This window comes from Nicotiana tabacum, chromosome 18, assembly GCF_000715075.1.
Source record: "Nicotiana tabacum cultivar K326 chromosome 18, ASM71507v2, whole genome shotgun sequence".
NCBI classification, from domain to species: domain Eukaryota; kingdom Viridiplantae; phylum Streptophyta; class Magnoliopsida; order Solanales; family Solanaceae; genus Nicotiana; species Nicotiana tabacum.
The window spans coordinates 60,963,716-60,984,846 of NC_134097.1; the positions used below are offsets into that span (position 1 = coordinate 60,963,716).

General features: G+C 34.9%; 1 protein-coding gene, 1 long non-coding RNA gene and 1 other non-coding gene across 4 annotated transcripts; all 3 read left to right on the forward strand.

Annotated features, from left to right (window-relative positions):
* The first annotated feature begins 6,209 nt into the window (after window positions 1-6,209).
* Window positions 6,210-8,793, forward strand: LOC107781920 (uncharacterized). 2 transcript variants are annotated; one of them, XR_001647111.2, is made up of 4 exons: window positions 6,210-6,765; window positions 7,158-7,493; window positions 7,782-8,338; window positions 8,483-8,793. XR_001647111.2 is itself a non-coding variant. In XM_016602740.2 (3 exons), exons 1-3 carry the CDS (start codon window positions 6,466-6,468, stop codon window positions 8,271-8,273), a joined length of 1,128 nt encoding a protein of 375 aa, XP_016458226.1. In that variant the 5' UTR covers window positions 6,211-6,465; the 3' UTR covers window positions 8,274-8,445. The 2 variants fall into 2 exon arrangements, 1 of the variants encoding a protein (XP_016458226.1); XM_016602740.2 differs by lacking the exon at window positions 8,483-8,793 and having other exon boundaries at window positions 6,211-6,765; window positions 7,782-8,445.
* Window positions 8,794-11,808: 3,015 nt separating this feature from the next.
* Window positions 11,809-12,586, forward strand: LOC107781919 (uncharacterized). The gene is made up of 2 exons (XR_001647110.2): window positions 11,809-11,913; window positions 12,009-12,586. It is a non-coding gene; the product is annotated as an uncharacterized LOC107781919 (long non-coding RNA).
* LOC142173157 (small nucleolar RNA R16) lies at window positions 12,168-12,244 on the forward strand. The gene has a single exon (XR_012702590.1). It is a non-coding gene; the product is annotated as a small nucleolar RNA R16 (small nucleolar RNA).
* Window positions 12,587-21,131: the final 8,545 nt, after the last annotated feature.

Genomic DNA, 21,131 nt, shown 5'->3' on the forward strand with positions numbered 1-21,131 from the left:
CCCATGGAAAATCTTTGGGGAATAGAGATTCATCATGTGTGCGAGAGTTAGGGTTTTCCCAATCAAAGCACAATTTTCGGAGGCAAGCCACAATACGCCACACGGAAGGCCTACTTATGCCAAATATATTTGGTATCGGTAGCGAAATTCTAAGATTATTGTGTCAATTCCGTCACCCCACTCTCAAAGTGAAAGGGTATGTATAAATATATACGAATCCTTGTTTGGAGAATGTGACTCTTTTTACCTCGCTAGGGGTGAGGATTTCAATATTGTTACAGTTACAATCCTCCTTCACAACAAGAATGCTAGGAGGACGAATGGAAGAAATATACCTACGAACATGCCAGGATTTGTCAATTTTGGGATTCACATGTTCTCTTTGTTCTTGAAGGTCAGATTTCGTGTTAAGATGAAGAGGTATGATGGTGTTTATGGTAGGAGGTTCCGACTCAACATCGGTCTCATTTATTTTGCTCTTCTTTGGGTCTCCACAGAAGAGAATGCCAGAATTTCTGAAGCCAGCAGTGTTAGAAGAGAAAGTTGAAGTTTGCAAGTAGGGTTCTAAGATAAATTGGAGAAGAAGGGGGAGTTGTAAAAGTAAAGGGTAAAAATAGGGAGTAGTAGGGAAGTTATAGATGGCAAAAACCGTGGTCATGATTACCTCAAAAATTGGCGAAAATAATTACTGAATTGCTAAATAACACATGTTCGGGTCATTAAATATGAGAAGACGTGCGTCCTTTGAAGTGTCAGAGGTCGTTCAAGAACTTTTCCGCCAAGAAAATAACTCTTATCTACTTCCCGGTAACACTGAGTTGCGTCACCAGAAAGTAGGAAAACTATCTGTATGAGGTAAAATTAGTGACAGTTGGGCGAATGATGAAGTGACACATGGAACTAAAAACAGGTGGGACGTGAGTCAGAAAATAACTGGCACCGGATACAGGCATACGACTGGCTGAATGAATCTCAAATACAGAGTAATCGCTAACAAAGGTTCAGAATATTGACATCGTATAGCATTCAATGAGCAACCGTTACAGAGGATATTTGCATTTATAGCCAAACGTTATGAGGCCATCAATGATGATTTTATTCACATTCAAGAGGAGCTTGATTTGAGGATCTTGCCTTCCAAAATAAAGCTATAAATCAGGGAATTAACATCATTTGTAGAAAAAAATATTTTGTACACAAAAAAGGCTAAATTATGCTCTCAATTTATATTTTTCGTCTTAGTCTTTGTTCGTGAGTATTGTTCTCACTTTCGCTGCCGAAAAGGCTAGGTTCATAGCTAAGCTCGTATTTTCTTTAATTTCATTTCATAATTTTATTTTTGTTCTTATGTATTTGCTACTTTTGGGTCAAATCGATTCATTTATCTATAAAACATGCTATAAATTCAATTGTATTATTTTACGGGTAAATAAAGAGGATGGCAGTGAGATAGTCCATTATATGGTTCGGAGGATATTCAGGCGGGTGAGTTAAAGGGTAAATGGTTAGGCGATTTAAAATGCTGCCACGTGTCCTTAAGGATGAATCTACTAGATATAGGGGTAGAAATATTAAAATGGATAATGATATGGTAGAAAGCAAAAAAATAATATATTAGAGGGTACCTATAACTAATTTTCAATAGTATAGTAGAACATCTAAAGCTTGTTTTGTTAAGCTGGTCGAAAGTGAGCATCGAGTGTTGAAAAATACTTTTAAATGCTTAAGTCGATTTTGTAAATACACCGTTATGTATTTGGATAAAAGTGCTAAAATTAATAATCAGAGGGAAGTGTTCATAAGAAAATTTTTTCTGTTAAAAAGTCTTAAATGCCCTTAAAATTGTTACACAAATAAAGAACTAATTATTGCAACATATTTGATTCTAAATTGTTTCAAATACAAATTATTTCATGTTTCAGTTTATTATTTAGTTCTAAATTTATTAGACAAGATTATTTTATATATATAAATATATTATAATTATTATATGATAAACTAACATACAATAACTAAATATTTGACTAAAGCTTGTTAGCAAAAAACACGTGTACAAATATTCGCGTAGAATAAATAAGTATTCAAGTTCTTTTTGTTTTTAATTAAAAACAAGCTTGAAGTACTAATATAAAATCAATAACTGCAACGATTTTGTAATAAAAAAAATTTCCTTTTTCTTTTCTCCAGAAAAAAAAAAGAAACAAAATATAATGTAAAACTTGAAAGAAATATTTTTCTCCATCAGGAAGGAAAGAGAACGATGAAAGGTTCAACAATCAGCAAAATATACCTCTTTTTGGCTATTAGTATATAATGAATACTTTATTGCGTTACTCATGGCAATCACTAACGATGATGTTTTTTTAGGCAAAATACATAGGTTATTATGGACCAAATCCCTCTTACACACTTTTTGAGCACGAAAATCATCTTACACACTTAACCTTTTTAAAGTGTATCTGATACACACCTGTTTTGCTACGTGGCTTTTGCGTGCTTAACATAAAAAGATGAGCGCGTAAAATTGTAAATATTTTGTCTAAATCCATATTTTTATGCCACGTGCCATATTAATAATATTTTCCTTATTTTATTATTTTTATCAAATGAAAAAAGCTGTCAAACTTCTCTTTTGTCTCAGGTCCTCCCCAAACTACCAGGACACCCCCCCTCCCTCCCCCTCTCCGGTCTTCCCTTCCCATCGTCTCTTTTACAGTATAATCAACCAAAACTCTGATAAATTTTTTAAAGAAGGTGCTGTACATTTTCTTTAAGATTGCTCCTCTAAACTTCTCTCTTGCATATTTTTTATCATTAAAATCCATTAAAACATCCAATCTTTACCTTTAAAAAAATGTATTTCATGAGAATGACCAAAATTCTAAAATTTCCAACTCAGCTTCCTTCATATAAGGGAAGATTTGAGATTTTTATTCATAATGGAGTTGTTTAATTAATGAAAAGAAAAAATTGATTTTGATTTTGCTCTATTTGGTTGTGTATGAGATCTGAATATGGAGGAGGGAAATTGAGAACATAGGAGTTGCAATTTTAGTTTTTATCTCTTTCATTTTCGATCTTGGGTTTGTTATGGATGAATCATTGTAAAATTAAATTTGTGTGAAGATTAAGAAGTGATGGTTATGGCTTTTTTCCGGTGAGTTTGCAACGGCGAAGGGCAAACGAAGATGCAGGTGTTGGAGGACTTTTTAAATCGGGGATATAAGAGTAATTTTAAATATTTTCTCTTAATAATAATAATAATAATAATAATAATAATAATAATAATAATAATAATAATAATAATAATAATAATAATAATAATAATAATAATAATAATGACACATGTCATGATCTTATTGGTGCGTGACATTACACATATTTTTATAAACTGGTCAAGGAAAAAGAGGTGGGTATTAGAGACACTCTGAAAAGGTTGAGTGTGTAAGATGATTTTCGTGCTCAGAAAGTGTGTAAGAGAGATTTGGTCCATAGTTCAAGGGGTAACCTATGTATTTTGCCAACAAAATAAGATAATGTTACCAATGGCACTTGGCAACCCCTTAAACTTGTCCAATATTTCAATTGAACACTTGAACTTGGGCTAGTACTATTAAACATCTAAACTCTCCAAAAATATTCTAATTAGACACATTTTGCTGACATAGCAAAGTGTGTGTTTCCCACGCTCTTTAAACTCGTCATATCTCCGAAATGGTCAATTTATTTTTTATCTTTTTCTTTTTCCATTTTTCTTTGCCTCCATTTACTTGAAGGTGGACCACCTTGCCGGAAAGTTTCATGGCCGTTGGCAAGTTCCATGGCTGGCTTGCAAACCTGATTCTCACTTGTCCACAAAAACATCATCACCAAGAACATTCCAAAAGATCTTAGATTTGGCTTTGCTAATCTATACCCACTTCCAACAACACAACAATCAGCTGCAATTTTGCTGAAATTTTTTGGAGGAACAACAATTAGAGATTGGTTCCTCAAATTCATCATCTCCGTTTCCTATCTTTCTCAGTTTAAAGTTGTTTTAGATCTGAATCGCTCTCCCGACTTCGAAAGAAAAAATCAATCTTTTTTCACTTTCCAGCTTTATTTCTTTTTTGCCACCACAAAACCAACTTAATTTAAGCATTCAAAGCTCATGATTTCTCTGCTTTCTCCACGAAAATTATTTCTTGATGCTTTGCTTTCTTAGTTTTAATTAAAAGTTTCTTTCTTGCTCGGTTGCAGGTTCCTAGTGAAGATTTCATCTGGCTTTTCTAAAAGTTATGCCCAGATGTTAAAATATTTTTTTTTGTCTTGATGCATCATCTTGAGTTGATTGAATATTTCGAGCGAAGGGGAGGAGGCCATAGCAACCGTTCCCGGTTTGAGGAACATAGCTTTTTATTTATTTCCCTCAATTTTCTCTTATTAATTGGGATTCAAATCCACGTATCGATATCTCATTGGATTTCTTACCACTTCAGTAAAAAATGTGTCTAATTGAAACATTTTTAGTAGAGTTTAGGTGTTCAATAGGTACTAGCCTAAGTTCAAATGTTCAAAAGAAAATATGAGACAAGTTTAAGGGGCTGGTTATGTATTTGGAAAACTTAGGAACTTACCAATTTTTTTTTTCTCTGGCACACAAAATTTGCAAAAGAATTGTTAACAAATAAAGGAGATTTCCTGTTAATGGCAAGAAAATTCATATTACTGTTAATGGTTGAGGAGGTGACAGAAGTATTCCTGGTCTCGACAAATGGGTGACGGAATAAAGTCAAGGTCATGGATATGAATAGAGGGACGCCGAAGTTGTGTTTAGGAATGGTGTTTTATGATAAAATGGTAAAAGTGTTTGGTCAAACCAAAAATGCTTATAAAATTAAAAATTATAAGCTAGCCTAGCTGTTATCAGCTTATGATTTTTGACTTATTTTAACTTATAAGCACTTTTGATATTTGCCAAACACATAGATAAATCAAAAAGTGTTTATAAACCAATTTGACCGGCTTATAAGTTTAGCCAAACACCCTCCTACGTTAAATGTGCTATGGATTACTACATTATTTAGAAAACTTATTCATTCGATTTTTTTTCTTTTCCACATAAACTTAATATTATTAGCGATAGTAGTCTCGGCCGAAGGATATAAAATAAATTCGATTTACCATGTTAGTTAGAATTGAAATGTTATTGAGCCTTTTTGATAATGTGAAGTTGTGAACCATAATAGAAAGATATTAGATTCTTAGCCGAGAAAGGTTAGCGGTTAAATGAAATAGTTTTTTACGTAATAAAATAATTTTTCAACTGAAAAGAATCAATTGAACCCTTCATTACGCAGAGCTTTGCCACTAGTTGTTAAAACCAAATATAGCGTGTTTAATTGTGTATCACAAACACAACTAATTAAATGGATCGCAAAAATAGAAAATGAAAAAAGAGCAAATGGGTGTTTACTAGGAATGAGTTTGGTGAATGTCTTTCTCCTTGGGCTCTTGGCATATACTATCACATAAGGAGGAGAGGGTTGGTTTTGGTGATAAGTTCATCTACTTTCAACCTATGAATCGAATTTTATGTGGTCAAGGAAGAACAAAGTTAGATGAAAATAAATTAAGGAAAAAAAACAGAATCGGGGGTAGAAGAGGAATCTATTTAAAATTTGATAATTTAAGGAAATTTGATAGATTTCATATTTTTAGACTGTATATCAGAAGTCCAGAAAGTGTGTTGGGTGTTAGAAAATCTTGTGCCTGTACATCATGTCCCTTTACAATTTTGAATTTAAAAAAATGTCTTTTTTAGATCTCTTATGTGTAAAAGGCAAATCTCTTACATGTAAAAGTAAATATCTTATATATGAAAAAAGGTAAGGTCATAAAACTAAAAACAAGTTTGTAAAGTACAAAAAATTAATTGACCAAAATTTTTGGGGCAGTGTCAAATAAATAGGGCGGGTATAGTATACCCATACGTATAATGTGAAACCCGGAGCCACGTTGCCCCCATAAAATGCTGCCATCGCATTAAAAGTGGGCTCCTCTACCGCGGTTAAGCTTAGGGGTAATTTTATTAATAAAAATAACGTGTTAATATGTTTTGTAAATGTAAACAGTTTACCAAACAATAACGATAGTTTTGATCATTTCCCGAAAGTAATATTCCCCGCCAAAATCGTGCCCACACGATTGCTACGACCAAGGAAGACCTATGGCAGAGAAGGTAGAGGCCCACCTCTCCTTTCCTTCCTTCTCAACAAAAATCACCAGCTCTTCGTCCAAACACGAAACACCCACGTAGCAAGGAAAGAGGAAGACCTTTTTTTTTTAATTCTTGCAGGTTTGATGATTTCCTGCAAACTTCCTCTTTCTTTTATGTAGTACTAATAATCTTTCTTTCTTGGTTTCCATAACAAAAATCCCAAAGAAAATTCAAGATTAATCCCATAGAGGGTTATTCATCCCATGAGAACATTGTGTCCAAATTTGGACAAGGCAGATGGGTTGGAGACAGTTTTGGAGGTCCCCATACCAGAGGAGATGTTTAACAATATGGGTAGCAATGGTGCCTTACAATGGCGGAATATGCGCAATCTTATGAGGGCTCAAAGTGCAGACAGATATTCTTCTTCTTCTCATCATGCCGCTGTATCAAGTAATGATCAATTCATGTTCTTGTTTAAAATCGTTGGCTCTGCTCTTGTCCCTTTTCAAGTTCAATTGGACCATATTGCTGATAACATGCCTGTTAGGAATGGTTCAATGGTAAGCACTCTATTCCTTGTTTCCTTTTCTTATTGAACATTCTTGAATGCGATTAAATCTTAAAATTGGATAAAATCTAGCAATATAACTTGTTATTTTTGGTAAACCATTCTCCAAATATTGACAATTACAGGCTTTAAAAATGTAAACTGTATTTGTTGTTTCAAGAGTTTTAGAGAAACAATGTCTAGTTCCTATTTTCAGTGCTGCTACCATTTTCTTGTTTTGTACTTGTATCTAAAATTTTGCCCTGGCCAGATGCTCTTGTTCAACTCCTTAGATATGAATAAGGTTCAAGGAAAAAAGACAAAAGAAAATGTTTTAACTGATTTAGATTTCAGTTTGAAAAACTATATATGTTGAACTCATAACTCGTACGTTATGGTCATCAGGAGGCTGCTACTGCTAAATACATAGTACAACAATATTTGGCAGCATGTGGAGGGCAGGCGGCGTTAAATTCGCTAAATAGCATGTGTGCAGTAGGGCAGGTGAAGATGGCTACATGGGACATCCATCAAAGTGGTGGTGACGCCAACTCGAAACGCCATTGTGAGGTTGGAGCCTTTGTGCTTTGGCAGAAGAACCCTGACCTGTGGGTTTTAGAATTGGTTGTTTCAGGTTGCAAGATAAGTGCAGGAAGTAATGGGAAGGTTGCTTGGAGTCAGTCTTCCTCTACTTCTAGTGCTTCAAAAGGTCCTCCAAGACCCCTTAGAAGGTTTTTCCAGGTATCCTTTTGCTGATGAAAGTGTTACATACACAGCATTTCTGTAATTAAATCATGCCTATAGTCTTTGCTTCAACAGAATGGAGACATAGTTGGTACAACCAAATGCAATGAAATGAGAATTCTTTAATATATTTCGGTTGCTTACCTAGAATGCATGCATAATTTTGATGGCAAAATAAATCATGTATCTTCTAATACATATTCATGACTTTTTGCATGCTCATCCAACTGCTTAAATTGACTTTAAGGGTCATTCAAATGCGAGTTTATGTATTTTGATGAACAGGGCTTGGACCCTAGATCAACGGCCAATTTGTTCTTGAATGCTATTTGCGTTGGAGAAAAGACTATTAAGGATGAAGAATGTTTTATTTTAAAACTAGAATCAAGCATAGACATGCTCAAGGCACAAAGTACGGCAAATACAGAAGTTGTCCATCACACAATATTGGGATACTTCAGCCAAAGGACAGGGCTTCTGATTCAATTTGAAGACACAAAATTAGTAAGATTGAAGTCACCAAAGGGGGATAGCAATGTCTTTTGGGAAACAAGTATGGAATCTATGCTTGAAGATTATAGATATATTGAAGGTATCAACATTGCTCACAGTGGGAAGACTGCAGCAACAATTTACAGATATGGAAAGAACATAGACTATAGAGCAAAGATTGAGGAGACTTGGATGATTGAAGAGATTGATTTCAATATATCTGATTTGCCAATGGACTGCTTCTTGCCTCCTGCTGAATTTGAAGAGCAAGGAATGGGTTGCTGATGTGAAAATTTTCCTTGTATATATATAGGCTAGATCTTTTTCTTTTCTTGTCAAGAAGATTTCAGGTGTATATTTATTTTTAGTTTTTAACTCATGCACTCACTTAGGAGTCTCCCTCTCTCTCTATCACATAATTACTAGATTGTTTAATTTGGTACCTTTTTTTCCCCTATTCTGATTAAGCTTTTCAAATTTTTGCTTTTCCGAAGGGAGCCTTGGCGTAACTGGTAAAGTTGCTGACATGTTATCAGGAGGTCACGAGTTCAAGCCGTAGAAATAGCCTTTTGTATAAATGCAGGGTAAGGCTGCGTACAATAGGCCCTTATAGTCCGAGCCTTTTCCTGATCTTGCGCATAGCAGGAGCTTAGTGCACCAGACTGCACTTTCGTCTGGTAGCATTACCATGTTATATTAGAGTTATATTGACCCACTGGTAACTCAGAGGTTTACTTAGTTGTTGGACTTTCTCTGTTCAACTTTTTTTATTTTTTGAACTTACAAGCATCCTTTTGCTTTTAATATCTATCTCCCCCTAATATGCTTCTTGCATCACATTTTATCCATTTTCTTCAAACCATAAAGATCTACTTCTACATTGACTTGTATGGGATCGATGAAAGTAAATCTTATAGTACTATAGTACTGGACCATATATAGGAAATCTAAGGCTTGTGAAAAAGTGATAAACTATACTAATGTAATGAGAACATTGTTATATGTATCCTCATTTTAACAGAAAATTTTCTAAACCCTCATCTCCCAAAATCAACTGAAAATTAAAGAGTTGATTCAAGATAAATTTGATATACTATAACTTGGGCAAAGTCCCCTGAACCAAAAAGGCTCGGATTCAGCTCGGCTTTGTGTTATATACTTGTATATTGTATTAGTGAGGTTGTTTGAGTTCACCATGGAATGGAGTGATAAGTATTTTTTCATCCTTAACCAGAGGTGTCGTGGTTCGAGATCCTGGTTATAGAGTCGCCTTTGTTAGGTAGCGCTTTACCCGCAATGTGGCGAGAATCCAGAATTAGTCGGGCCCCAATGTGAGTATCGGATACCGGATGAGAAAAAAAAGATTAGTTACCTTCTATAGCAAAGGTTGATACCTTATTTATTTTACACAAATACCATTTTAAAAAATTATATTTTATAGCTACCTTTTGATTTTTTATAGCCAAATATTTATTTATGGTCACCTCCTATCCTTAAACCATAAAATAAGCTTTGTATTATTTTTCTCTCTCATATCCCCTCAAATTTCTCCTATTCCCTACTCCATATCTATTCTCACTCTCTTTGCTTCCCGATCTCATATCCTTTGTACAGCTTCAGGCGACAGACAAAAGTTAGAGGTTTCTGTACAATTTGAGGCAATAGAGATAGCGCCAATAAAGATGTTTCTGGACAGGTTGACCATTCGCCATACCCTGCCGAGTATGTACAAAAATATAGTACAGTTTCAGGAATACAAATAAATACTTAGCAAGAAAACAAAAATCATAATTCTTTTTAATGATAGATCCAGTGACCATCTATTGCTTGCTTTCACAAATCCTTTCCTTTCGTCAACAATGTTGTGGACTTGCAGATGAGACAATTGTTCTTGAACGAGACGACAATGTCGTCAACAATGTTGCTTCAACGAGACGACATTAGGGTTGTTCTTGAACAAAGACGACGGAGTTGGGGCTAAGCAACTTGAATTTTCTGTTAATATATTTCAATGTATTTCACTGTATTTTATTGTAATCATTGTCTTTTCTTCATTGTATTTCAATGTATCTTGTTATATTCTATGTATTTCATTGTATTCATTGTATTTTTTTCATTGTATTTCAATGTATCCTGCTGTATTCTATGTATTTCATCGTATTCACTGTATCGCTATATTCCATAAATGTATTCATATATTTTTTTACAACAACAACAACAACAACAACCAAGTATAATCCCACTTAGTGGGGTCTGGGGAGGGTAGTGTGTACGCAGACCTTACCCCTACCCTGGGGTAGAGAGGCTGTTTCCAAATAGACCCTCAACATCTTTCCCTCCAAGAACTTCCCACCTTGCTCTTGGGTAGACTCGAACTCACAACCTCTTGATTGGAAGTGGAGGTTGCTTACCATCAGAACAACCCTTCTGGTCTGAAGATTTATTCATATATTTTTTTAATTAATATAATTTATCTATTTAGATGTATTATATAATTTCTCTGAAGATTGCTATGTTTTTGGGGTATTTTTCGGTTAAGAATTTTTTTTATAACTGGAAATACAAATTTTGTGTGTTATAATTGAGTTTGTTGAGTTATATTAGGAGTCTATTATGTTAATTGATTCACTTTCCGTTTAAAAACAGTGTAATTCCCCGTTTCACGCCGTGAATATAGTTGAATACAGTCGAATATAATAATCTGTCCAGCTGTAATCCCATGTTTTACGCCATGAATACAGTCGAATACACTCGAATACAACAAGTGATTAGCTGGACTTCCCTGATTCACGTCTATTTTTGCTACTGTATTCATGAATACAACAGCTTAAATACATCTTATAACAATAGAAAACGTATCTACAATCCGTAATATAGCAAATGATATCTATAGATAGCTAATTACCACTAAAAAATAGTGCTTTATGAAAATTTCTAAAAAAAACAAAAAACATGGAAGACTAGCTCAACTTGATTCAATGTGTAAGCCCATAAGATTAACATGAAATTGAAGCTTAAAATTATTCGCGGAAGTACGTTTTGTTCAAAATCTTGAAAATGCATTTATGTAAAATTACTTTTAGTTCCTTCGCAAAAAAGCATGGTAGTTATACTCCATCCGTTTCAATTTATGTGAACCTATTTGACTGGGCACAGAGTTTAAGAAAAAATGAAGATTTTTGGAATTTATGATCCTAAACAAGTCAAAAAGTGGCTCAGAGTATTTGTGTGGTTATAAAAGCTTTTCATTAAGAGTATAATAAGTTTAAGCTAAATTATTACCAAATTTAGAAAGGGGTCATTATTTTTAGAACGGACCAAAAAGAAAATAGGTTCACATAAATTGGAACAGAGGGAGTATGTCTTTTGAAAATGTATTGGATGCTTTGCGTAAATAATAAAAAATAAACAATAGCTTTGAAAATGTATTTATTTATAGTACTATAAACTATGTAAATGTACTTTTGTACTTCCTCCGTACACTTATTTATTTATTATTTTAAAAATAGATTTTCATTTTTAGTTATCACTTTTAGTATATTAGGAGAAGAAGTTTTTTTTCCTATTATATCTATAATATTAATCACCTATTTGAAATTATTTTCTTAAATTTATTAAAAATATGTATCAATTAATATGTGTATTATGATAAATTATGTATTTTATTTATTATTTTTTAAAAAGCGTGCAAAATTTAACAATGGACAAATAAAAGTGAACGAATTGAGTATTTGTCTTTGCTCACCACGCATCAAATAGAGAAAAAATAAAATAAAATCCGGCTCGCCCACTATAGCGTTTTTTTCCAAAGAATCAAAACCCTAGCATTCTCAAAACCCTATATAAGCCCAACCCTAGCCGTTTTTCCAATATCAGTCCATCAAAGGGTAAAAAGAAAGAAAGAAAAAACCTAGCCTTTATTCTGGTATCTCTTTGATTCTATTTGTCTATTGCTTCTCAAAAATGCTGTTTAGTCTTTATGGTATTTGCATCGGATTTACCCTCTTCTTGTGCCAGCAGATTTGCTGTATGTATAAGGAGTTATAGCTGATGCATAAACTGAAAAGGTTGGCTTACCAGCCCATTGCACTTTATACTCCATTGCTTTGGGGTCAAATGGACCTTCCGATATTTTTATTTTTCCCCTCTGTTTTATTTGATAATTTGATGGCTCTGTTACATGGCAAATGATGATACTTTTGTTTACACTGAATAATCATGTGGATTATAAACTCCGCTTATTATCTGATGCCATCAATTTCTTTTTGTAGTTGTTCATATACTTAAATTCGTTTGGTATTTGTCAGAGAATTTTTAGTCGTAATGGGTAAATTCTTAATTATTGCTCTTTGATGAGAGAAAAGCAGACGGGCGGTCAGAACCTGATGCCGTGTTGAATGTCTGCATAATTTCCTTTCATGGAATTTCTCTGAGAGCTATAGCTATTCTAATTAAGTAGTTTCTTTTGAGGTTGTAATTTCTCTGGCTGCCGTGCCTTTTTTCTTCTATATAAATGTCTTTAGTTACTCATTTCATCAGCTTGCAGTGATGATCTTGCTAAAATTATGTCTGGACTTATGAAAATTGTTCATGATTAATTGATTGCAAATTCTGAGCAGCTTTCTCCCTCTTTTAGCTCATGTTTTTTTCTCCCTTTGCTTTTTGGCTATCTATTTGTGGCTACACGTTATTGAATTAAATACAAACTTATTGGCATAAAAGGTGTTTTTTAACTTAATTGAACGAACAAATGGTGCAGTAAATTATTCCTGTTGATTTTCATAAGGAAATTGTGTAAGGAAATAAGTGATTCAGCAAATCAATTCACTAAGGAAAAACATATTTTGCAGATCATGCCAAAAGATCCTCCTTTGGTTAAGCCACCAAATTTGTGGCTTGCCAATATACGCTTTTCATTCTCACACTATGTTAACATTATATTCCTTGTATATAAATATCACTTTGTACCAATAGTGTAATGCAATTCATTTTGATTGCAATACAAAGCTTATTATGTCGTCAGAGCTTCCAAGCCTCATGACGTTATTGTAATTATCTTTTTTATCATGACAGAAACCACAATAGGGAATTCAACACCAGCAGTGACACCTGCTCTTTATCACCCTAATCCAACAACCACAATCCCTTTATTAATTGATCCTCTTAACCTTTTACCAAGTACTCCACTCATTAGTTTAAATGCTACTACTCAGATCCCTTTAAAACTCACCACAAACAATTATTTTTCATGGCATACACAATGGTAATCCTTGTTCAAAGGGTATGATTTTATGCATTTTGTTGATTCTAAGGAGAGGTGGAAAATGGTTAAAAGACAATCGTTATTCACCCATATTATTCATTAGAAAATGAGTTGGATAATGAACTTTTAAAAATGGGTCGAATATGGATAAGAATCATATTTTTCATTTAGAAAATAGTTAATCAAATGAATAACTAATGGATAATTAATTTGTTTAACTTTTATATTTGTAAAGTCTTAAATGGGGGTTCCTCAAGTTTTGTGATACTAGAAAGTTTTCCATAATTCTTCATATTCAAGAAGACTATCGAATAATTTATCCATAATTCAAGAAGACTATCGAATAATTCTTCATATAGAAAATTTTCCATAATTTTTTATCCATTTCAAATATGGATCGGGTCGGGTAGTTTATTTGTTTTTTGAATTGGCCCTTTTGACCCGCTCATATCCGACTTGACACGCTCGTTTGTCATACCTAATTCTAAGCCTTCTTTGGACAATGACTTTATTCTTAGTAAAATGATCATAAATTCCTCATACAATTCTTTTTTTCTCTGACTTTGTAATTGTGATACAGATCTAATGATTCAATCAAAATAGAAATTGGAGCTTATTTGCTTAATTTGGTACTATTTATATTTGAAGAAACAACATCGAAACATAAAAAAACAAGCGTAATATAACTCAAATCTATTTGAAACTCACACGAGTCCCTTGAGACCCAATCTGAACATACCAACAAATCTTACTTGCTTTGACAAGATCAATTAATTCGAAGCGTGATACCAAATTGCTATCAAGTTGAGCAATGGAGCAGTGATTTGAAATAAGAGAAAAAAAAAGAAAGAAGAAAGGAGACTCACAAGTGAGAAATCAGAATTGTATTATGATAATTGCATAAGGTCTCTATTACAATCCTTCTACGTATACTAAATGACAATTGAAAGGTATTCGTGATAACAAGTGCATAAAGTGTGACTCTCTTATCTAACTTTCCTGCCAAACTAAAATGTGAAAGAAGAGGCCTAGCTGCCGTTTGAATTTGTCTAGTCAGCGGCCCAATCAATTATCCATATCACTTGCGGTTGTTATTTGTGTATCAATACCCCCAATGAGCAACACCCTTATCCTCAAGGGTGAAAGAAGGAAATTTGGTCTTCAAAGCAACGACAACTTCCCATATTGCATATGAACTGTCCAGATCCTTCCATTTGACCAAACATTGAGCAACAACCTTGTTGCCTTTTTTGATAAGTCTTCTGGCAAGTATAGCTTCAAGGAATGGTTATAAGGGATTGGAAAGATTAATGATAGGGGGTGAATGATTTCAGAAGGAATGTCATAGCAGAATTTAAGTTGGGAAATATGGAAGGTGTATTTGGACTTAGGTAAGAGTAGTTTGTAGGCAACATAGCCAACTCTTTCCACAATTGGATAAGGATCAAAATATTTGAAGGTAAGCTTGTAGTATGGAGAAATAGATAAGGTAGACTGCCTGTAGGGTTGTAGTTTAACAAAACTCAATCACCAATAGCAAACTATTTATCAGTTCTGTGAGCATTGGCCTGGCTTTGCATCCTATATTGTGCTCTAGCCAAATGAAACTTTGCTAGTTGTAATTTAAATTCCCTGAGCAAGGCAATTTCTTCAATAGAATCTAAGGAGAAATAACCAGGAAAATACGACAGATGCAATGGAGGAGGATAGCCATATAGCAACTCAAAAGAGGAAGTTTGAACGGTAGAATGAGTGCTAGAATTATACCACCATTCTCCTAAGGGTAGGAAAAAGGACCAATCAGAGAGATTGTCTCCACAGAAGCATCGTAGATAGGTCTCCAAACCTCTATTGTGGACCTCCGTTTGCCCATCAGTTTGAGGATGATGAGCAGTGGAAGTCTGCAATGTAACACCATGGACTGACATGAATTCTTGCCAAAAAGAGCTAATGAAAATGGGATCCCTATCACTGGTGATTGTGGCAGGAAAGCCATGAAGCTTATAGATATGATCCAAGAATATAGGCACCAATGATTGCATAGAGTAAGGATGATTTAGGGCAATGAAATAACCATATTTAGTTAACCTATCCACAAACCCAAATAACAGTTATGCTCTTAGACTTGGGTACTTCTTCAATGAAATCCATATTAATATCAGTCCAAGGTAGGGAAGGAATAAGCAAAAGTTCCAAAAGGCCAGGGTAAGCACTGGTGCCATACTTGTTCCTTTGGCAAACTGAACATTTGTGGACAAAATTAAGGATATCATTTCTGATTCCTTTCCAATAAAAGTAAGCTAGGACCTTTCGGGTAGTAGCATCAATGCCTGAGTGTCCTCCAGCTGGGGTAGAGTGCCATAAGGTCAGGATCTTAGTCCTCAAAGTGTTGTCATTACCAATAACAAACTTGCCCTTTCTCCTGAGTTGGTTATTAAGCCTAGTGTAATGTTTTAGAGGTGCAGTCTGTAAGGTGCTGATGAGAGCTTGCAGCTCAGGATTAGTGTTTCAGCTGCCTTTAATTTCCTTCCATAAATTTTCATGTACTGCAGATATCATCAAGGTCATAAGCTCAGCACATGGGACCTTAGATAGTGAATCAACTGCCACATTTTCCTTGCCCTTGTTGCACTTGATTTCAAAGTCAAATGGCAGAAGTTTGGCTAGCCATCTGATTTGAGAATCAGTATTTAGCTTCTGCTCCAAGAGATACTTAAGAGCTTTTTGATCAGTCCGTACAATAAAATGCTGTCCTAGGAGATAGTGTGACCACTTAGTCACTACAAAGACTAAGGCCAATAACTCCTTTTTATAAATTGAGAGAATGATGTGCCTAGGGCAAGTCCTTTACTGATAAAGGCAATTGGATAATCATTCTGCTTAAGGATAGTTCCAATACCTCTACCACTTGCATCTGTTTCTGCTACAAATGGAATGCTATAATTAGGTAAAGCCAAGACAGGAGCAGAAGTGAGAGCAATCTTTAGTTCCTTGAAAGCCTGTTCTACAACTTCTAACCAATGGAAATTATCCTTTTTGAGCAGCTCAGTTAAGGGTTTAGTAATGAGTCTATACCCTTTAATAAACTTCATGTAGTAGCTAGCCAACCCAAGGAAGCCTCTCAATTGTTAACACTGCTGGAGTAGGCCATTGCTGCACTATACCAATCTTTTTAGGATTAGTAGAAACACCTTCAACAGAGATGAAATGACTTAAGTATTCTACCCTAGAAACTTCCAAAGTACACTTGGATTGTTTGGCCAACAGGCTGTGTTGTACCATGGTATCAAAGACCTGTTGGAGATGCATAACATGATCTTGCAAGTTGCTACTGTATATTAGAATATCATCAAAGAATACCAGGACAAATTTTCTTAAGAAATGTGATTCATTAAGCACTGGAAGGTCGAGGGAGCATTGGTTAGCCCAAATGGCATTATCAAGTATTCATATTGGCCCATGTGTGTTTTGAAAGCTGTTTTTGGAATGTCCTCCTTCACTATTCTAATCTGGTGATAGCCAGACCTCAAGTCTATTTTAGAGAAAATTATTGCACCTGCCAATTCATCTAGTAAGTCATCTATGATTGGGATAGGAAATTTGTCCTTGATAGTACACTGATTCAATTCCCTATACTTTACACATAGCCTTCAAGACCCATCTTTTTTGCCTACAAGGACCACAGAGAAAAGAAGGGACTGTTGATGTATTGAATGATCCCATATTGTAGCATTTCTTGAACATGCTTTGCTATAATGTCTTTCTTCATGGCTGAATACCTGTAGGGCCTAATGTTAACAACTTTAGCCCCTGATTGCAAGGGTATCTGATGATCAAATGGAACCTAGATAGGAGGTAGTGAAGTAGGCTCATCAAAGATCTGAGAGTACCTTCTATGTAGGTGCTCCGTGCTCGAGAGGAGCTGGAATACTATGCTTATTAGCTAAATGAAGAGCATTAAGTTGACTGCTATTTGTTGATGTAGGCTGAGCTGTGACCACATGTGACATGAAGAGTTGGACCTCCTCACTTTTTAGTTTACCTATTCCTTTAGAATTGAGCATCTTACATTCATCAATGAAACCTTTCAATAAATGGAACTTGCCTTGGCAGTTGAATGTCATAATGAGGTCACAATAGTCCATAGTGACATGCCCCAAGGTCTTCATCCATAAATCACCTAATACCGAGTCATACTTACCTACTGGAAACACAATCAAATCAGAATTGAAGGTAGTACCCTGCAGGATCCATTCAAAGTTTCTCACCACTCCTGAAGTAGCTTCCAAAGTATTATTTCTCAGACTCACATATCCTACCTTAGTAGAGTGAACTGTGCAGCCCAATCTCTTAGTAGACTCTTCATCAATGAAATTGTAGGTGCTTCCACCTTCCAATAAAATTTGAATTGGTCGCCTATCACTGTATCCAATCACATGGATGGTCTGAGCGCCCTGCAACCCATTAAGAGCACACAAGGAAAATCATAGGAGTGTCAGCTTCAGAGTTGGATCATTCTTCTTTAGGTGAATCACACTCAGATTTAGACAAGTCTTCCTCCATCAGTTCTACCTCAGGGAATTCCAAATCCATAACAAACATTTGCTTGGGAAGGTTACATTTATGACCTGGAGTATACTTTTCATCACATAAATAGCAAAGGCCTTTAGCTCTCCTAGCTTGCATCTCAACAGGAGATATAGTTCTTCTAGTTCTAGGAATGTTGGTAGTGTTCGGTGTTGGTAAGGTTAATTTGGGAATGAGAGCTGGGATAATGTGGCTAGGTTTATGTGGAGGTGGTTCATAGGCGGGTTTCTTCATAGGCAAAGGAGAGCAAGCTGGGGAATAATGTTTGTGAGCTGTGGTATTGGCTGCTAAGGTTGCCTCAGCCAACCTCGCTACTTATATGTTTTAGAGAGTATTTGAGGTACATGCATCTTCATAGGGTTCACCAATTCTTCCTTTAAACCTCCTTGAAAGCAAAAAATAGCTTGACTAACAGATAGATCACATTGAGAAAGCAATCATGCAAAAGCAAATTGGAATTCCATCATAGATCCAGTTTGCCTTAACTGTTTCAGTTCTAATATTGGATCTGCAAATTCTTCACTGAATATTTCCACCAAAGCAGCCAAACATTCCTCCCAATTAGGTGAAATTACCGAGTCTCTACATTTAAGATACAATTGGTGTCAAACTAATTCCTCATCATCCAAATTCATTGCAACTAGGCCGACATTTAGATTATTAGGTATATTATCAACAGTAAATTATTGTTCAGCTCTATACACCCATATTTATAGATTTTCCCCATTATGCCCACGACATTGAAATTAGTGCAGTAAGGGTTAGGACCTAAGATACCTTGTCTCAATTGAGCTCCCTAATCTCTGTTATTGGAAGTTGATGCGTTCTCTCGAGGTTGAGGATGTAACTGCGCGCTATCAATGGAGCTTTTGAGGGCGCTGACCATCTGAATCATCTTCGTGTGCCTGCGCTCCATATCGTCCCTTAAATCCTGTGTTTTTTGATCAATTATAGCTCGCAAATCCACCTGTTATGCTGCCAGGTCTTCGTATTGCTCTTGTAAATCAGAGATTGGATTCTCATTGACAATATCTACTACTTTGCGAGGACCCATCGCTTACACAAGCTCTGATACCAATAGATACCAAATTAGTATCAAGTCAAGCAATGGAACAATGATTTGAAATAAGAGAAGAAGAAAGAAGAGAAGAGATGAGACTCAGAAGAAGAGAAATCAGAATTGTATTATGATAATTGCATAAGGTCTCTATTACAATCTCCCTACTTATAATAATTGACAATTGAAAGGAATTTGAGAGAACAAGTGCATAAAGTGTGACTCTGTTAACTAAGTTTCCCGTCAAACTAAAATGTGAAAGAAGAGGCCTAGCTGCCGTTTGAATTTGTCTAGTCAATTGCCCAATCAGCTATCCACGTCACTTGCATCTGTTATTTGTGTATCAAAGTGTCCTTGTATCCTCAATATCTCCACAAATAATTCCCTTTGTGATATCTACTTAAACCTCTTATGATGTTTGTCAATACTTCTTCAAAACTTATGCTAAGCCGTCACATGCCCACATAATGAGTTTGCGAGAGTCTCTTTCTAAAGCCACATGACTCAATCAATCACCAACATCATATCGTCATATATTAAGCATTTATCAGACCAACTTGCTGCTACTGGCCAACTTGCTGCTATTGGGACTATTATTGATGACAATGAACTTGCTTTATACATCTTTATTGGTCTCTTTGTCGAATACAAATGAATTATTAACTCTCTATGATCCCACGAATCTACTCTACTGCATCCTTTGATGGATCCATGCAAAGATGACAAATTATGAAGCCACATTTCTTCGTAAAACACGAACTCTATTCAGGGCCAGCTGGAGCCTAAGGCTACTAAGGCAATGGCCTTAGGCCCCTAAAATACTTGGGTCCCCAAAATCTATAAATAATATATATATATATATATATATATATATATATATATATATATATATGATTTAATAATTATGCACTATTGATAGAATTAGTTATAGCTAAAAGTTTTAGAAATTTTAAATTGTAGTTACTAATTGTTTCTTGTCTTTAATTCGTCCTAACTTAAATTAATCTTCTTACAATATTAGTTTCGAATAATTTTTTTTCTTTGAGTTCTTTTGTACACATTTTTAAGCTACTTTGATAAGTAACTATTAAAATTTATCATAAATATTGTTTTAACTTATATTTAGAATTAAAAGTGCTAAGAAAAGCTGTATAAGTAAAAGTATACTCTAATTGGCAAACTCAATAGGTAAAAAGTATTAATTCAATTACTGTTAACAATTTGTATATATGTTGCCTCAATTGAAAAAGTTTTTCAAAACTAATCAAGAAAGTTCAACAGGATAACACAAGAGAGATTAAACAAATTAGTTAGACATTGACAATAATTAAAACTGATTTTATCTTCTTTAGATTTCGATAAATATAAGAGTAAAAAAAATTTAAAAAAATTTAAGGCCTCGCCTTTTATTTTCGCCTTAAGCCCCATATTATGTCAAGCCGCTCTTGTGTATCCACCCCTATCACAACACACTACACTACCAAACCATCCTCTACCACTAATCGGCAACAACAATCAAGTAATTTTGGCAATCGTCAAAATAACCCTTAGCCGCCTAACACTACGTCTACTTTTGGTGGCAACAACCAACCCTTTTCTTCACGGTTATGAGTGGTATGTCAATATTGTGACAAACCTGGGCATGTCATCAAACAATGTCGTTGTCTCATCAAAGCCTTTCTATGGTTTTCACCCGAATTAGCCAATCAATCAACCTTGATTCAACAACGCCCACCGCGTGCCAGCTACGCATCCACTATAAGTACTTCATCCTCAGCTTGGTTGGTTAACTCGGTCACTTCACATCATGTCAAACTGTCTCTTCACTCTGAATATGATGGATATGATGATCTTGCTTGGTAATGGTAAAGGTTTTCCGATCACATACACATGCACTACAACCTTACACTCTTTATCTCGTCCTGTGCATCTATCTAATGTCTTATGTTTTCCTATCATGAAACAAATTTAATTTCTATTTATAAGGTTTGCTGCAATAATATTGTTTTTGTTGAATTCACTCATTTTTCTTTCTATGTCAAGGATTTAACCACAAGGGCACCTCACCCGATAGAGAAACCTAAGAATGATGTTTACGAATAGCCTGGCTTCTCCTCACCACCAGTTGCTTATTCTACTATTGTCGTCTCCTCTTCCCACTAGCACAACAGACTTGACCATCGATCTTTCTCAATATTAAGTCATTTAATAAAAACTCAAATTTGTCAGTTTCTAT